This window comes from Schistocerca piceifrons, chromosome 8 (assembly GCF_021461385.2).
Source record: "Schistocerca piceifrons isolate TAMUIC-IGC-003096 chromosome 8, iqSchPice1.1, whole genome shotgun sequence".
Taxonomy (NCBI): domain Eukaryota; kingdom Metazoa; phylum Arthropoda; class Insecta; order Orthoptera; family Acrididae; genus Schistocerca; species Schistocerca piceifrons.
Window position 1 is genome coordinate 435,541,974 of NC_060145.1, and position 16,985 is coordinate 435,558,958.

General features: G+C 42.5%; 1 protein-coding gene across 1 annotated transcript in view; it reads right to left on the minus strand.

Annotated features, from left to right (window-relative positions):
- The window catches only part of LOC124711975 (fatty acyl-CoA reductase wat-like), a 174,180-nt gene that overhangs the window by 50,326 nt on the left and 106,869 nt on the right, over nucleotides 1-16,985 (minus strand). Inside the window, exon 6 of the mRNA XM_047242258.1 lies at nucleotides 7,657-7,840. Coding sequence (XP_047098214.1) covers nucleotides 7,657-7,840 — 184 coding nt within the window. The remainder of the gene's footprint in view (nucleotides 1-7,656; nucleotides 7,841-16,985) is intronic.

Sequence of the window (16,985 nt, forward strand, 5' to 3'; positions counted from 1 at the left end):
CAGGCATCTTATCTGCATGGCTGTAACGGATCGTGCAGCCACGTCTCCATCCCTGAGTCAACAGATGTGGTAATATGGAGCTGTGTTGGTATGAGCCACCCCCATTTCGAAACATTTATTTCGCTGCCGAAAGTGATCAATAATTTTCTGCATTTGCGTAGCTATGTTCATAGTAGAAGTTAACCAGCAGTAGCGCGTCCATACGTTGTCGCAAACTGGCGAAAATCAGCTCCCTTCCCGAGGTGGTGGAACCGGACTGGCAAGATCATTCTACATTTTATGCATCGGCGCTTGTGTCACATCTGAGGACAGTACTCCGTAGGGGATGTTCTGTGCGGGCTTACTCAGTAAAGACATGTGACATGTGTGGTCCAACTTCTTAATTTCTTTGTCCACACTTTTCCAAATAAAGTTTTCACTAATTCTCATCCTCGTTTTGTCACTGTGCAAGTGAACACCTACGGCTGTCTGATGGTGGTGTTTGAATAATAAGCAACCATTCAAGATGGTAATACAATATTATCTCTCTGATGTCCCCTTGCCATGCAACGCGATATATTTCTCCTCGAAACATATGGTCTTAGAGTCTCGGCCTTTTTCAACCGCTCCTTAACTGGAGACAACTCCGGGTGTGTATACTGTCGGTCACCTACATCTTTAAAAAGGAGCAGAAGCCCCATCAAAATAGGACACAGTTAAATTGCCTCATACTGTATTAATACAACAAACATTTTTTTCTTCCTCATATTCCCTCTGATTCTCCTAACGAAACATGCGAATAAGATCATCAGATACGAAATCTTCTGTCTTATGGATGTATTTAAATTTGAAATTAAAGACAGAAGTCCTAATCGTCCACTCACCAACCCGCCCTATCGGTCTTGACCTCATAAGCACCCATCTAAGGGATTGGTTCGCAATTTAAAGTTGGAAAGTGCGATGTTCTTGTACATCTTCAATTTTTACAGACCGATGATTACTGAGAAAATCTAGAGTTCACACATGGAGTACTTCACTTCCACAGGGGAAAGACTGCGAATCACATATGTCCACCATAGTAAATTCCCCTCTCGAAATCGGACATCGCTATAAATGGAGCACTTTCCAGCCAATCCTTCAAGACTTCGAACAACGTATGCTGTGGAGGAACTCACTCAAATTCTATCCCCTTCACATTAGCTCGTTAAGTCCCTTGGCTAACTGGGCGTAATTCTAGACGAACGTTCGGGAAAAATTCGCCATATCTATGAACTGAGGCATTTAATTTACATTCTTAGGCAGTTAACTGATGTGAATCTCTTCCAGGCGGATCTAGTCAATACCAAAGTAGGTAAAATTATGCGCGCTAAAATAATATCTCAGATTGGGCGAATTTCAGTTTAGATGGCTTAATCAAGCTCATAGCAATCGGTTAGAAACCTTCACAACAGGATCCAGATGCTCCTGAAAATTTTGACAAGAAATAAGAAATTTATCTAAACAGTGATATACATAGCTAAACCTTAAATCCGAAGATACGTTGACGATAATATGAGGTAACAAGGCAGTTCCTATTTACAGGCCAAAGTGGATTTGGTTGTATTCGAAAAGATTCCAATCAGTTTCAAAAGCCGTTACTGGTTTCCACTCCTTAGCCAAAGGCAACTGGAAATAAGCTTGATTAAATACTTTCTGAAACAGTGAATAGCACAAATGTAAATGAGGCAGCAGTGTAGATTGTAGAGTGACCTCCTTATTGAGGGCGTGGTAGTCCACACCAGAGCCTACCTCATCACGTTGGTTTGGGCCAGAAAAGTTGACGAAAGGCAAGGAGGATCTCCTAGTTTCTACTTTGCACCTTCTAATCTCAGCTTGCAATCGCTTCATTTATGGGGGAGACAGGGCGCCTAACTGGATTAGTGTCTCTTAGTGCGATGTTACATTCGACACATCTAGATCAGCAATGAGAACATCTCCAAACTCCTTGCAGAAGTTCTCCAGCTGTTCATGTTGTCCTGGATTCAAACTACTTAACTCATAAGTAGATGACACTCGAGCACCACTAGTAGTAACCGCCAAAGTGGCGTACGTCTGCAGAATTTAATAACCGTTTGAGGAGCAAAATGAAAAACAGCCTTGTATTACACCGATTGGGACTAACCCTACATGATAGACAAAATTCGCCCCCAAAAATAGTGGAGCTAACAGCCCCTGAGCGACCCTGACTTAAATAGCCACCTGAAGTTATGTATACATAACTGACCAACCAGATCAAACATCTACATTTCGCTTGAATGGTTCATATCTTCCGCATAATGCCAGAAATTTACAAATATCCTGATGTAACACATAAATTCCCGATTGATGTAGGTAAAAGAACGGCTTCTATCGAACACTGCACATGGTGGCTCTCCATTAATAGTAGCACATATGAAAGAAACCTGAGAAAACGGTGCCACAAGGATCCTGTAACACTCCAGCAATCACTGCGGCACACTCCACCGTCAGCTACTGACATCTCTACTTTTATCCTGACAGTTCCTGGCTAAATGTCTACTGTGGCTACCCCTGAAAAAACTAATCGTATCCAAGTTGCGTTCCCTAGCTTTAGGCTCTCGATCCTTCTCCCACAGAAATGCTGAGACGTTCCCTTCTTGTCGCTTGCTGTCAGAATCCCTTACAGCTTCAACATGCGAGATCAACTACTGCTGTCGCACAAATTTTTGTAGGTGGGCGTTAAATGTTCTTCGTGTTCTATCAGGTGTGCGCATTCCTTCTTATATGTTGTTATTAATTTCTGCTTCTGAAAACGAGAGATACAAACATCGAACACCATTTTTAATTCTGTTAACATTGTCCTCAAATGGTTTTTCTAGTGATTCACGTCGAGCTCTATTAAACTAATGTTTTGTTGCAAATTAACTCATGAAATTGAGCAAAACGAAACTTTTCCTTCAGAGCCTCCCATAGCAACTACTCTAAATACCCAGAAACCATTCAGATTAACAGCTGATAATACTTAATATTTTTTCATCGATACTACTCTGCCTTATGTTGTAGGTCGAGGAGGAAATGTAATGTATGCTCAATATCAACCCTACTACTAATAAACGAGACATTTGCTTCACATAACAATCCTACCATGACGTCAGGGGGTTTAGTAAAGATTTCAGACATACTATCAAGCATCCAGAAACCACTGCTTCATTACAGTCAAGTTCGTTCGAGGGAGATCTTTCACTGTCCATTTATAAGTTAGTTACCTTATTCAAAAGCGTCTGGCTACGAAATTTTAACAATTCCACTCGTTCTTCTAACAAGGTTTTGGGTTTCTAAGGTTCCTCCATCACGTTGACGCTGTGTAAATCACTGAATCTATTCGGATATTGTATAACTCATCCCCAAACTACAATGATCTGTGAACTTGATGTTTTGCTGACTTCTAACCTAACAATTACCAAGGGCACCTCTGCTAAGGCAGCCGTACGTGGGAGACAGCCATACTTACCGCTCCTAGGAGCAGGCTAGTTGGGGCCGCGGCTTGCTCAAGTCGCTCCTGCAGCTGCCGCGCCAGCCTAGATGAGTTTCCCTCACGATTGGCATTATGCATTTAACACTCATAGGCTTTACTCGGATCTGTCAGCCTAGTCACCTCCCTTCCACACATACCAAAACACTAGCTGCAACATAGCACTATTTGCAAAAGGTTTTCAGTTAGTAAATATTTCTAAACTTTGTCTTTTTTATCACTTACCCCAAGCCCAATCCACTCTCTGCGACCAATATGTAACGGAACAGGGACGTAGTAAGCCAAGGTCGAGCTCTAAGTGATCATAGTTTTAGAACATTCTTCATTTCAATCATAAGAAAACTAAATTACAAATTTGACTTGTACAAACATTCTCTGCATAATTACGACCGACATATGTTAGATTAACACGTCAGAACTGACCATGTGCTGAGATAAGGCAGCACTCCATTTAGACACACTATCCGGTAATATTAAGCATTACATACGAAAATCTTTCGAGTAAACAACAGCGAGATGTAGGTTCACAGTTATTCAGTCGTTTAAGAAATACATATTGGGCGTAGAAGGTGTACAGGAAGTACAGTAATCCAAGGAGTGAACCATCAGGCTACTACAGGCAATCATCACTTCTGTCCGTTGAACCACCGCCTTCCCATGGTCGAAGCTGAAGACCCAGACACGATACTATTTGCAGGAGGGAAGAAACCGTTTCTTCGAACACAATGTCATAGGCGAGCTGTATAAGCACTGTCGTGGAGCCATAGGTTAGGTTAGTGTTGTTTAACGTCCCGTCGACAACGAGGTCATTAGAGACGGAGCGCAAGCTCGGGTTAGGGAAGGATGGGGAAGGAAATCGACCGTGCCCTTTCAAAGGAACCATCCCGGCATTTGCCTGAAACGATTTAGGGAAATTACGGAAAACCTAAATCAGGATGGCTGGAGACGGGATTGAACCGTCGTCCTCCCGAATGCGAGTCCAGTGTGCTAACCACTGCGCCACCTCGCTCGGTCGTGGAGCCATATTCAGAAGCGTAATTCACTGTCACAGAGCGTGCATTAGTTTGGCTCGGCATTTAAATCATCGCTAAACGTCTGATGTCTTGTGTCGAAACAGCACAAAAGTCTGTTTTGAGACTTTTGTGTGCTGACCTTTGAATTTTGTGATTAACGGGCTGTCGGTCAAACTTTGCATGCATGTATTCCATTTACGTCGCTCTGATGCTCTACATTAATTACCTTTGTATTCTTATGAATCCGCAATTGTGTAAGACCATCATTCGCTTATGTAAGAAATACTATCAATAATTATTTATTTTTATTCAGACGATAGTTATCACTTTTTGATAACATTGTTTGTGACACAGGATTAATTTATGCAAATTATGTATTTATAAAAATACTTGTTAACCTGCCCACTAAATTATAATGGACCAAAGATGTGCTGTTTAGCAAATGTAAAGTCGTTAGAGAGCTGATGTATAACCGAACCTTATGACACCACAGCTCATAGTGTAGGTGAGGTATTGCCAACACCAAAACGGTTTCAGAATCACTGGTGCTGTGGTACGATAAAGCACGATGCTAAAATTTCTACTCAGGTACCGTTTCTTCTGCTGCAACCAGACTCATTCTTATGTAATCAACTTTCAGTTTTACCTTCCATTCCTCGACAAAGTTCTGTTGTTAGTATTTTGATGCAAGTAACACCAGACAGATTGTGCTTCAATTTCTGGATATATTCGGTCTTGTTTTCTTCGGAAGAAAAGTGACTATGTTCTATTCGAAATGTGATACAACTTCCTAAGCTATAAAAATTTACCCGCTGGCTTGTAGAGCTCCGGCCTTGCACCTGAGCCTGACGCCCGTGAGAGTTCAGCTGGTAAGCCCCTTGAACCCCACCAAACAGCATCGCTTCTCCCCCATTTTTCTTTTGTCCTCTGTCCTCATTTTCAATTGACCTCATTTCTTTTGGATGGCCACAGACTTCCTACATGTTTTATCTTCACTTCCTCGCCTACTTTTCTGATTCAAGGCAATGGATCAGGTAATGTGGTCATATTCATTCTCTCAAGCAGATATTGTTACCTGTAGGGGATATCATTTACCAAAATTCTCCCGCTCACACTCGTACACATCTCTGAGATTCTTACAATGAACATATGGATTGGACGACACGTATTTTCTGGCCGTTTTATAACATTCCACTAAGAAACATTTAATATTATTTTCTTAATCCCAAGGGACTTGCCGACAGTTTTAGATGCTAATGATTGTTCTGCGTCACATTAGAAACTCGTAGATATTTATTCACTGAAGCGCCAAAGAAACTGGTATAGGCACGCGTATTCAAATACAGAGATATGTAAACAGCTAGAATGCGGCGCTGCGGTCGGCAGCGCCTATACGAGACAACCAGCGTCTGGCGCAATTCTTAGATCGGCTACTGCTGCTACGCTGGCAAGTTATCAACATTTAAGGTAGAACGTGGTGTTATAGTCGGCGCACGAGCGATCGGACACAGGATCTCTGAGGTAGCGATGAAGTGGAGATTTTGCCGTACGACCATTTCACGAGTGTACTGCATATACCAGAAATCTGGTGAAACATCAAATTTCCGACACCGCTGCTGTCGGAAAAGGATCCTGCAAGAACAGGAACGACGACAACTGAAGAGAACTGAGTTGTTCAACGCGACAGAAGTGCAACCCTTCCACGGATTTATTCAGTGCTGGACCATCAACAAGTGTCAGCGTGCGAACTTCTTAACGAAATATCATCGATTTGGGATTGTGGAGCCGAAGGCCCATTTGTGTAGCCATGATGACTGCACGACAGAAAGCTTTACACAGAGCCAGGGCCCGCCAACACCGACATTGGACTGTTGCTGACTGGAAACATGTTGCCTGATCGGACGAGTCTCGTTTCAAACTGTATCAAGCGGATGGACTTGTACGGGTATGGAGACAACTTAATGAATACATGGACCCCACATGCCAGCAAGGGACTGTCCAAGCTGGTAGAGGCTTACTAATGGTGTGGGGCGTCTGATATGGGACCTCTGATACGTCTAGAAACGATACGTACGTAAGCATCCTGTCTGATCACCTGCATCCATGCATGTCCATTGCGCATTACAATGCATTTGGACAATTCCAACAGTACAATACGACACCCCATACGTCCACAATTGCTACAGAGTGTCTCCAGGAACACTCTTCCGAGTTTAAACACTTCCGCTGGCTACCATACTCCCCAAACATGAACATTATTGACTGTATCTGGGATGCCTTGCAACGTTCTATTCAGAAGAGATCGCCACCTCCTCGCACTCTTACGAATTTATGGACAGACCTGCAGGATTCATGGTTTCAATTCCCTCCAGCACTATTTCAGTGGTCGAGTTCATGCCACGTCGGCGCTCTTCAATCATTCGACGCAATTACTGATGTGGTAGTCCCAAAAATAAATAAGTAAAAGAAAAGAAATTAATAGAAGGGACTATACTTGCGCATATACAAAATTCCAAATTTCGCAGATAACTTCCCAGTAATTACACAGAATGTACACTTATTGTCTCTAAAGCGCCAAAGAATTTTAGAAGCTACAAGCAGCCTGTAACACAATAACTTTCTTTTCAGTTAACTTCTTAAGCGTCTCTCTTCGTTGATGCACTTGTATGTGACCTCTAGAATTCCAACCAGATAAAGATATACAGTTACTGGCTGAATGTTTCTGCAGCCAACATTTTATATTGTGTAAATAATTATTTAATCTAAGCTATTACAGTTATTAATACAAATTGACTATGCATATAATTGGGACATTCTTCTGATGCATGATTTCAATTTCTCTATTCCTCTAATTGAAATTTTTTAGTTTTATAATATGATGTACTAATCAATGATGCAAACAATTTATTATTTTTGTGTTACACTATTTTATATGTTTGATTATAATCAAACGATTTATTATTATATCATAATATTTTATTTTCATTACTATACATGTACTAAACATCTGTGGCATATAAGAAAGGGGGTAGCGCAGGTTATGTTTGGTGGACGGAGGGGGGAAACGCACGGAAGGACCTGTAAGGCCACAGATCTGAAAGCTGGATCTGATCCTGCAGCAGACAGAGAACTCACCAGGTGTCCCACGCACAGGCGAGGGTGGCGTTGGCCACCATGTCTGCAGGCACGCCATCCACCAGTGCACTGCGATCCATATGCATGGCGTGCAGAAGTCCCACAGACGATCCGGCCCCTGCGGCAGTGGGGCCATACATGTTGCCCACCCACAGAGCCAGTGGTTCCTGGTAGGTGCTCGACACTGTAGGAACGCAGCAACATATCACCTTCAAACCGATGTCTGCCACTAATAAGGCAACGTTGTCAAGTGTAAACAAACGTGGCAGGCGTGAATGGGGACAAAAATAGAGCAATATGTATTTTTTGTTTGCGTTCAATTTTACTTTTAATGGGTAAAACGCACCATAATAGGTAATTTGGCGTTTAAGATTTAGAAGTAATATCTTCGAAACGACGATATATAAAAAAACATTGTTATGTATATTTTATATAAAATCATTTTTTTTTATTTCCTCGTTTTGAAGTCAGTTCCTCTAAATCTGAAACGAGAAATTACCTTTCGGGGTGCGTATTACACCTTAAAAGTAAAATTAGGCAAAACAAAAAAAAAAGTGTTGCACTACATTGCCCCCTCTGCACACCCGCCAAGTTTAATCGAGATCGTTTACTGACACTCGGAGATGTTCCCACGTAAGTGGCGACCGAGCTAAGTTTTGTTGACAGTGAGATGGAGGACGTCAGATGGTACACAGGGGGTTTGACACCACATTAATAATCAGTGTTCTCGTAAGTCGCTGTTTTCTCTATCTGTAATGTTTCTGACAGACCACAACTTTTACTTCTGTAGCAGATACTAGTTCCGTATATTAAGAGAATTCTTGTGTGCCATATTATGACTTTCGTTAGGAAAGTATTTTATACTTACGAAACACAGAAAGATGTAAGATTTCCTCCCCCTCGAGTATTTCAACAATTTCCGTCAATTCCTTCAAGGAAAAACTATCTGTTTTATATTAAGGTATGGGGGGATGTTATGCCCAAGAAACATGTGTCTAAGTATTAGGCTGACGAATAAGTTCGCAGAGTTTCTATTTTGCGTGCGATGGGGTTATTTATCGACTGTCATTTTTATTTATATTTAAGTTCACATATTGTCCTCCTGTCGGTTGGAGATAATGAGTGGAGCTCTGGACGCTGAAAAAAAAAGTGTATCAAGTTGAGAAGTGGGAACATTTCCGTGATATTCTACTAATTGAGTTCAGTTGACGGGTGACAGCAGCGGAGGCAGCCAGAACCATTTGCTGCGTGTATGGGACAATTCCACTAGGCAAAGCACGGTAAGGAAAGGATTTTCTCGTTTCAAGGAGGATTATCTTGGCATTAGCCGCTCTCCACATTCAGGGACACTTTCGGGGTTTGATGAAGATCGTTTAAACTCATTAATCCACAATGATCGACATCCGTGCACTCGAGAACTGGCAAATGTGATTAACTATGGTCATTCTATCATCGTGCGACATTTGCATGCAATGGCGAAAGTTCAAAACTCGGGTGTATGGGTACGGCATAATCAGGTGACGAGAAATGGTATCTTCGTGCTACCATAAGAAAAGAAAGGAAAGGTTGAACGGAAACAAAGCATCAACTCCGAGCACAAAGACCTGTACACATCCGTGCAAGATAAGTTTATGCATTTGGTGGAATAACAACGGTATGGTGTACTATGAATTGCTTTCCCAAGGTGTATCCATCACTGTTGACATTTGTTATCAACAACTGAGACGTCTTGCAGACGCAATCCAAGGACAACGACCAGGAAGACTGGGTGAAGGGATGCTACTCCACGATAACTCCTACCCGCAGTCTGCTAGACTGACAAAAATCATTATACAGAAGTTCGGTTGGAAATTCATTCCGCACCCACCTCATTTTGAGCCGTCAGATCTTCTGCTTTCCCCCATTCTACACAGCAAGCTTCAAGAAATTTCGTTTCCTGACGAAAATGCGCTCCGCGCACGGCTGGACGAGTTGTTCACCTCAAAACCACCTTAGTTTTACAGTAGCGGAGCCGGAAAGTTATTCCAGCGTTGGCAGAACGTTTCAAATAGTGAAGGAGCGTATATTATTGATGACTAATGACCCTGTTATGTGCACCTGTTATGTTCATTACGCTCATGAAAAAACGCTACGAGTTTATTTACCAGCCCAATAATTAGCCTGAGTGTGTACCTATTCGTACATATCCTTTCAGTCCTTTGCACCTGCTGAATGAAAATTTTTAGTTTTTTCCAAATAATTGTCATTAATATGAACAAGTGGGTAAGGAAAAGACTGAATATCGAAACACTGTCGTCTCATTATTCAAGGAAATAATATCATACTTAAAGCGATCAGTCGGAACATAATGGCCACCTACCTAACACCAGCTATGTCCACCTTTGGCACAGATAACAATGGCGATGTTTCGTACATTGAAAGGCCTTGGTAGGTCGTTGAAGATAGTTGGCATCACATCTGCATACACCTGTCACCAAATTCCAGGAAATTGCGAGGAGGGGGACGATGAGCTCTCACTGCACATTCAATCATCTCCCAAATGCGTCTGATTGAGTTCAAATCTGGCAAGGTGGGGGGCCAGGACATCAGTTGTAACTCGCCACTGTGTACCACGAACCACTCGATTACACTACTGGCCTAATGACATGGCGCTATATGTTGCTGAAATATGCCATTGCCCTAGGGAAACATGAGCTTCATGAAGGGGCGTACATGGTCTGCAACCATTATACGGTACTTCTTGGCCCTCGTGATGCATACACCTGGGTTCCTGGATTTCCGGTAAGCTTTTGACACCGTTCCTCACAAGCGACTTCTAATCAAGCTGCGGGCCTATGGGGTATCGTCTCAGTTGTGCGACTGGATTCGTGATTTCCTGTCAGGAAGGTCGCAGTTCGTAGTAATAGACGGCAAATCATCAAGTAAAACTGAAGCGATATCAGGTGTTCCCCAGGGAAGCGTCCTGGGACCTCTGCTGTTCCTGATCTATATAAACGACTTGGGTGACAATCTGAGCAATTCTCTTAGGTTGTTCGCAGATGATTCTGTCATTTACCGCTAGTAAGGTCATCCGAAGACCAGTATCAGTTGCAAATCGGTTTAGAAAAGATTGCTGTATGGTGTGGCAGGTGGCAGTTGACGCTAAATAACGAAAAGTATGAGGTGATCCACATGAGTTCCAAAGGAAATCCGTTGGAATTCGATTACTCGATAAATAGTACAATTCTCAAGGCTGTCAATTCAACCAAGTACCTGGGTGTTAAAATCACGAACAACTTCAGTTGGAAAGACCACGTAGATAATATTGTGGGGAAGGCGAGCCAAAGGTTGCGTTTCATTGGCAGGACACTTAGAAGATGCAACAAGTCCACTAAAGAGACAGCTTACACTGCACTCGTTCGTCCTCGTTAGAATATTGCTGCGCGGTGTGGGATCCCTACCAGGTGGGTTTGACGGAGCACATCGAAAGGGTGCAAAAAAGGGCAGCTCGTTTTGTATTATCACGTAATAAGGGAGAGAGTGTGGCAGATATGAGACGCGAGTTGCGATGGAAGTCATTAAAGCAAAGACTTTTTCATCGCGGCGAAATCTATTTACGAAATTTCAGTCACCAACTTTCTCTTCCGAATGCGAAAATATTTTGTTGAGCCCAACCTACCTAGGTAGGAATGATCATCAAAATAAAATAAGAGAAATCAGAGCTCGAACAGAAAGGTTTAGGTGTTCGTTTTTCCCGCGCGCTGTTCGGGAGTGGAATGGTAGAGAGATAGTATGATTGTGGTTCGATGAACCCTCTGCCAAACACTTAAATGTGAATTGCAGAGTAGTCATGTAGATGTAGATGTAGATGTAGATGCCTTACACGACCTCCAGTGGACCCATGGATTCCCACGTTAGTGTTCCACGGAGCGTAATGGAACCGCCGCCAGCTTGCCTCCGTCCAGCAGTACAGGTATCAAAGAGCTCTTGTCCCCGAACACAACGGATTCGCACATTCCCACCGTCATCATGAAGAAACCATATGATGCTCTGCCACTGGACCAACGTCCAGTGTCGATGAATACGTACCTATTTGAATGGTAGTTGCCGACCTTATCGTGTTAACACTGGCACATGCTTGGGTCATCGGTTGCAGAGGCCCATCGTTAGGAGTGGTCGGAGCACCGTGTATTCAGACACACTTGTACTCCGCCCAGCATTTATGTCTAATGTTAGTTGTGCCACAAGTCGCCGCCTGTTGTGTTTTAATAGTCTCGCAGTCTCCCCAACCTACAACATCTGAAATATGCAGTGAGGAGTGGCCGCCCACGTGTTGAGGACGCTCACCACAACACTCTTCGAACTCCGACAAGTCGTGCTGTTTCTAAACACCTCGTGACGAACCTGTGGGCCATCATAATCTGCCCCAGTCCAACTCAGATGGATCGTGCACCTTCCCCATTCCGCACATGGACTGCACGCTCACTGATTCTGCATGCACTGTGCATGTGTTTGGCTGGCCGTCTTTCTTCGACAGATTACTCTGCCATCGCCTGAACATGTTTATACCGATAGTAGGTCGGTGATCACAATGTTCTGCTTTATCTGTGTTTAATACCCATCTGCCCTAGCTCTTTCACACTAATAAACAATTTCATACAGAGTTTCTATTTATTTCGCAGAAGTAGCTTTAGCCTCTATAATCTGCGTAATTAGGCACTCGCTCCTCCATTCCGTCTTATCATTACCGCCAGACTGCCTTCCCACACCCTGTGTAACGGCCAGCGCCAAAACTCTCGCTGCTTCTAGAATGATGGCGATTCGTCGAATCAGCGGTGCTACCTCCAAGAGGCAGTATCGCCTAAGGCTTAAGTTGATACTGAAACGCCATCGTCTGAATCACAATTCTGAGAATAAAACAAATATAGTTCCCGAGAGGTGCCCAAAATATGAATTAAAATTCCGCAAGAACCAAATAATATCAGCAGGAAGTATTCGTAGCACAACTGACAAAATTTAACTTTCCCTGGCTTTTGACAATGATAAAAAAAACTTTCCGTATAGGGTATCGAGTACACATAAAACGTAAGATAAAATTGTAAACATTAAATACCTTGCACCGTGTGGAGTGGCCGCGCGGTTGCAAGCGTCACGTCATTGACTGCACGGCCGCTCCCGCTGGAGGTTCTAGTCCTCCCTCGGGCGTGGGTGTGTGTGTTGTTCTTAGCGTAGGTTAGTTTAAGTAGTGTGTAAGTCTAGGGACCGATGACCTCTGCAGTTTGGTCCCTTAAGAACTCACACACAGCAATACTTTTCATATAAAAAACACAGTCTACTTCCTATGTGTATATCTGCTGCAAGAGAAACAACACTGCTCCCAATCATTTCACTTCACGTACGTTTAGCACGCAATATAGTAACGAAAAGAAGACAATGTAGATATCATAGTAATGAACGAAGAGTCTCTCCACAACATTCTATCTAAATCATGTTTCTTCCATTTAGCTATACACCATATGTAACAGTCGGTTCTCTGAGATAGAAAGCACTTCAAAAGTATTTAAAGAAGAAATTTACATCTATATTATCACGAATATTTTTTTAATTTATAAGATTTCCCATTTTGTAATTTTTTTCAGGCTGGTGAAAAATGTCAAGCATCTAAGCAGTTGCTGTATGGTCTGGTCAGTTATTAATCGCATTCTGCACAGGGTTCAACACTATTATAACAATAGGGAAAGGATCCTGCACAATCATCATTTCATTGCGTCGCACAATTGCCTCACACATGCCTGTCTTCAAAGCAATGCCGTGCTACTGACAGAACGACTATTCTGGTCCAGTCCCCCAGCTGTCCGGCGCTACCGCGGATGTTGACCCCATGCACAGCCAGCCGCTTATGTGGTGATCTGCTGCCAATCTCTGTTACTAGGTGGCTCTGCCTCTGCCTTCCCTCGCCTCCATACCTGAGCACAGCGACGCTGTTGCTCTTCGCGATGAGTCGCTGTAGTGCTCTGTTCAGGTTTTCCCGAAAGCCGGCAAGCAGCTCCAAGCCGGGCCCATCTCGGCTGCTGGCGTTTTACCACAGCAACCACGCCTTACAGCCTTACTGAGCGTAGCGACGCTGCTGCTCCTGCCGACGACTCGCTGTACTGATGCACTCGATTGTTTCCGAATGTAGCCGAATGGTTTTTACTCGCACCGATCTCAGCTGCTGGCTCAACACCATACTGCCTCACGCTGCGGTGTTGCCCTCACATGGTGACGATTTACAATGAAACATATGATGAACGCCAACAGCAGCTTCAGATGACAGATGGGTAACCCCTGCATCATGTCTTAACCCGTGTCAGCAAAGGTAGTAGTTCGTTATACCAGTACACAGTTTATCTTACGCATTGCACTGGCTAACAGCGTCCATATCCTATACACATGTTGAATTTACTAAACATATCACACTTTTTATAGTTCTAGGCTCAATAGACTTCAACAAGACCAAATAATAATACCTTGTATACTAACACAGTCTAGTTACTGGTCTTCGTTCAGATAGATTCTCCCATTTATCTTTCCTATTTATTTTAATTCACAGATATTTGAAGTGGATTTATATTATATCTTTCCTTATTTTCCACATTCTCGCTACCGCGGTATTTACCACTTCGGTGCTCTTCCAATTCTAATGCGTTTGGATGCTCCAACCTTATCAGTTTGTATGGGCCTTTATACACATGGTGGCACTTCTTTATTTCTTCTTCCTCCTTCTTTGACTTGACATGGTTTCATATCAACACTAAGTCTCCCTCATGATTCACGATAGAGTCAACCACCTTGTCAAATTGTTTCTTTCTTTCTTCTGCTTTCTTCGAAGGTGTTGGTTTTGCCTCTCTTCCCAGGTTGCATTTCACTCGAGCATGTTGTTAAGGTTCTCTTGAATTACACTTTATTTTATATTATTGAATAGTAACTCAACTGGAGTATATCCCATAGAGTCATGAGGCACATAATTTATTACATCTTCATCGTTACCCGTCCATTGCACCGCATTATTATGTTTATTAAGTTAATTTCCTTAGTAACTCAATCTGCCAAATTTGGCACTTTTCTGTATCTGGATATAGATACGGGTTCTAGGTTGTTTAAACATTTCCACCCACACTTTACTTATAAATTGACTTCCATTATCACTTTTCTTAGTATACACACATGTTTAAAATATTCCTTCATCATTTTACTACCGTTTTATGTCCACTTGCTTTTCTAACGTGATACAACCTCATGTAACAGGAAAATAGTTCAGTGGCCACTTACATGTAATTTACAGCCACCACAGACTTTGGTAGAGGCCCGACTACATCCACAGCGACTGTTTCTTTAATTTATTTCCGTTATATCTGGTGTATGTACCCCTTCTGCTGCACTGTTGATGTTTTAATCTTTTGGCAGATTTCACAAGTCCTTAATGTTTTCCTCATGGCTCTCGCTCTATCATAAAACCAACAAACTCTTTGGAGTCTTGTCTTTTTGTGGTGAAGTTCTTTGCCGAGGCTATCCCAGAGGCACAGGAAGCAACAGAATTGGATGTAGCCTTGTTGTAGTCCAAGTAATACGTCTATGACTTTCAGATCCCCCGAAATCTGCCATTTAAACTTGTCACAGCTCAGTCTCAATAATAACGTTTCGTGTTATCATTTTTTTCTTTCGTGTAAGGTGCATACCCAATCGGAATCGATGGTAACAAGTTGTCATTACGTAGTAGCACCCACTTGAGACTTCCTTTGGAGGAATCAATGAACAACCTTCATTGATCACTTTTTCAGTCAGTACCCAGCCAATTGCTCCATTAGGCCTCATACATCACTACAAAATACCAAGGTTTTTCACTTGCGAAAAAAATGGAAGGAATGACGTGTGGTTGTTTCGGAATGCAGCCACATTTACCTTTTTATCAACATAGTTTCACTGTTGTAGTCTTGAGGCCAACAGTTCAGTTCTACCTTTCGGAAATTCCAGATCCCCCGCTAGGACATATAAAACTGGATGTTTCGAAGAACTGGGACTGTGTTTTGAAGGTGCAGCACACTAGTTTCGCTACCGCCCTCCTCACTATCAGAGAGGGGACAGTCAGTCTCTCCCAGTGAGGCACTGATCGCATGGCCGAGACTATGTTATCATACGCGAAGGAGGACTTTTTCCCCTTGGAAATACTATCTATTAATGGAGTTGTCATACAAAGGTAACAATCATTCAGATGGTTCGATGATTTTCGCCAGGTTATGGGTGTCGCAAAGTCCATCGAAGATCTTTTACTATTCAATCACGAAGATATGCAACACAAATTAGGAACCCAGGGCTTGTCTTAGTCCCGAATTTCATAGCCAAAGTATAATTGTACGCCTTGCTAACATATGGCGTTATTGGTCTGTCCGAAAATGTAGCAAAAATTGCCAACACTGTTTACGCATTTGCGAGGCACTATGAATAACAGGAATTACAATGGCTACATGCAGTAACTAGACTTCAGTAACACATCATTCCAACACAAGAAAAGAACACAGCTTCTAACAGACTGAAACTACGCTTAAATGAAACATGTTCTGCTTCTCTCTTCCTCTTCCTCTTGTTTCTACTGCCCCGGTGAAAAATGGCGACAAAACACAAACAGCTGCTGTTGTTGCCTGAAACCTCATTACTTCGTTGACTATCAGCGGGATTTCGAAGGCTACACGGGAGGGTATTGACACTGACTGCTAGTAGAATGTAATTATAATTAAATGTAGCCCCCTTTAACTTCAACGAAAGTGCTTCATTGTCGTTTTAGTTATCAGCGTGGGCGATGTAAGCCCGTAAAAAAAACGGAACAGTGCCCTTTCATGGCCCAGGTCTCCGGCGTCCCCCGTGGGGAGATACAAATGTCCCGTATACTGAAATTTCGCAAATACGTTTTATGACATAAATTAATTCTGCTGATTTGTATTTACGTTATGTATAATTATCTGTAAATATTTGGATTTGTAATTTTGAAAATACATCGTAAAATTACCTTTTTTCTATGTTACAGATTTATTTATCTTTGTTAGGTTTCTCTTGAAGTAACTGTTTGCTTCCACACAAGATTGCAACGGTCAACAGTCACTTCCCCTCCTTCCACCCCTTCCACGCCTCCTATATCAGGATTGCATTAAACCATGTTAGAATTTACTTTCAATCAGCAGCAATGCATAACTTAGTTGAGAAGTAAAAACCATTGTTTATGGAAGATTTAAATTTAGTGACATGTTTTGTTCTTTTATTGGGAAATCGACAATTGCTATTCATTTTCTGTGCATTCTGTGTCGACCTCAGCTCAG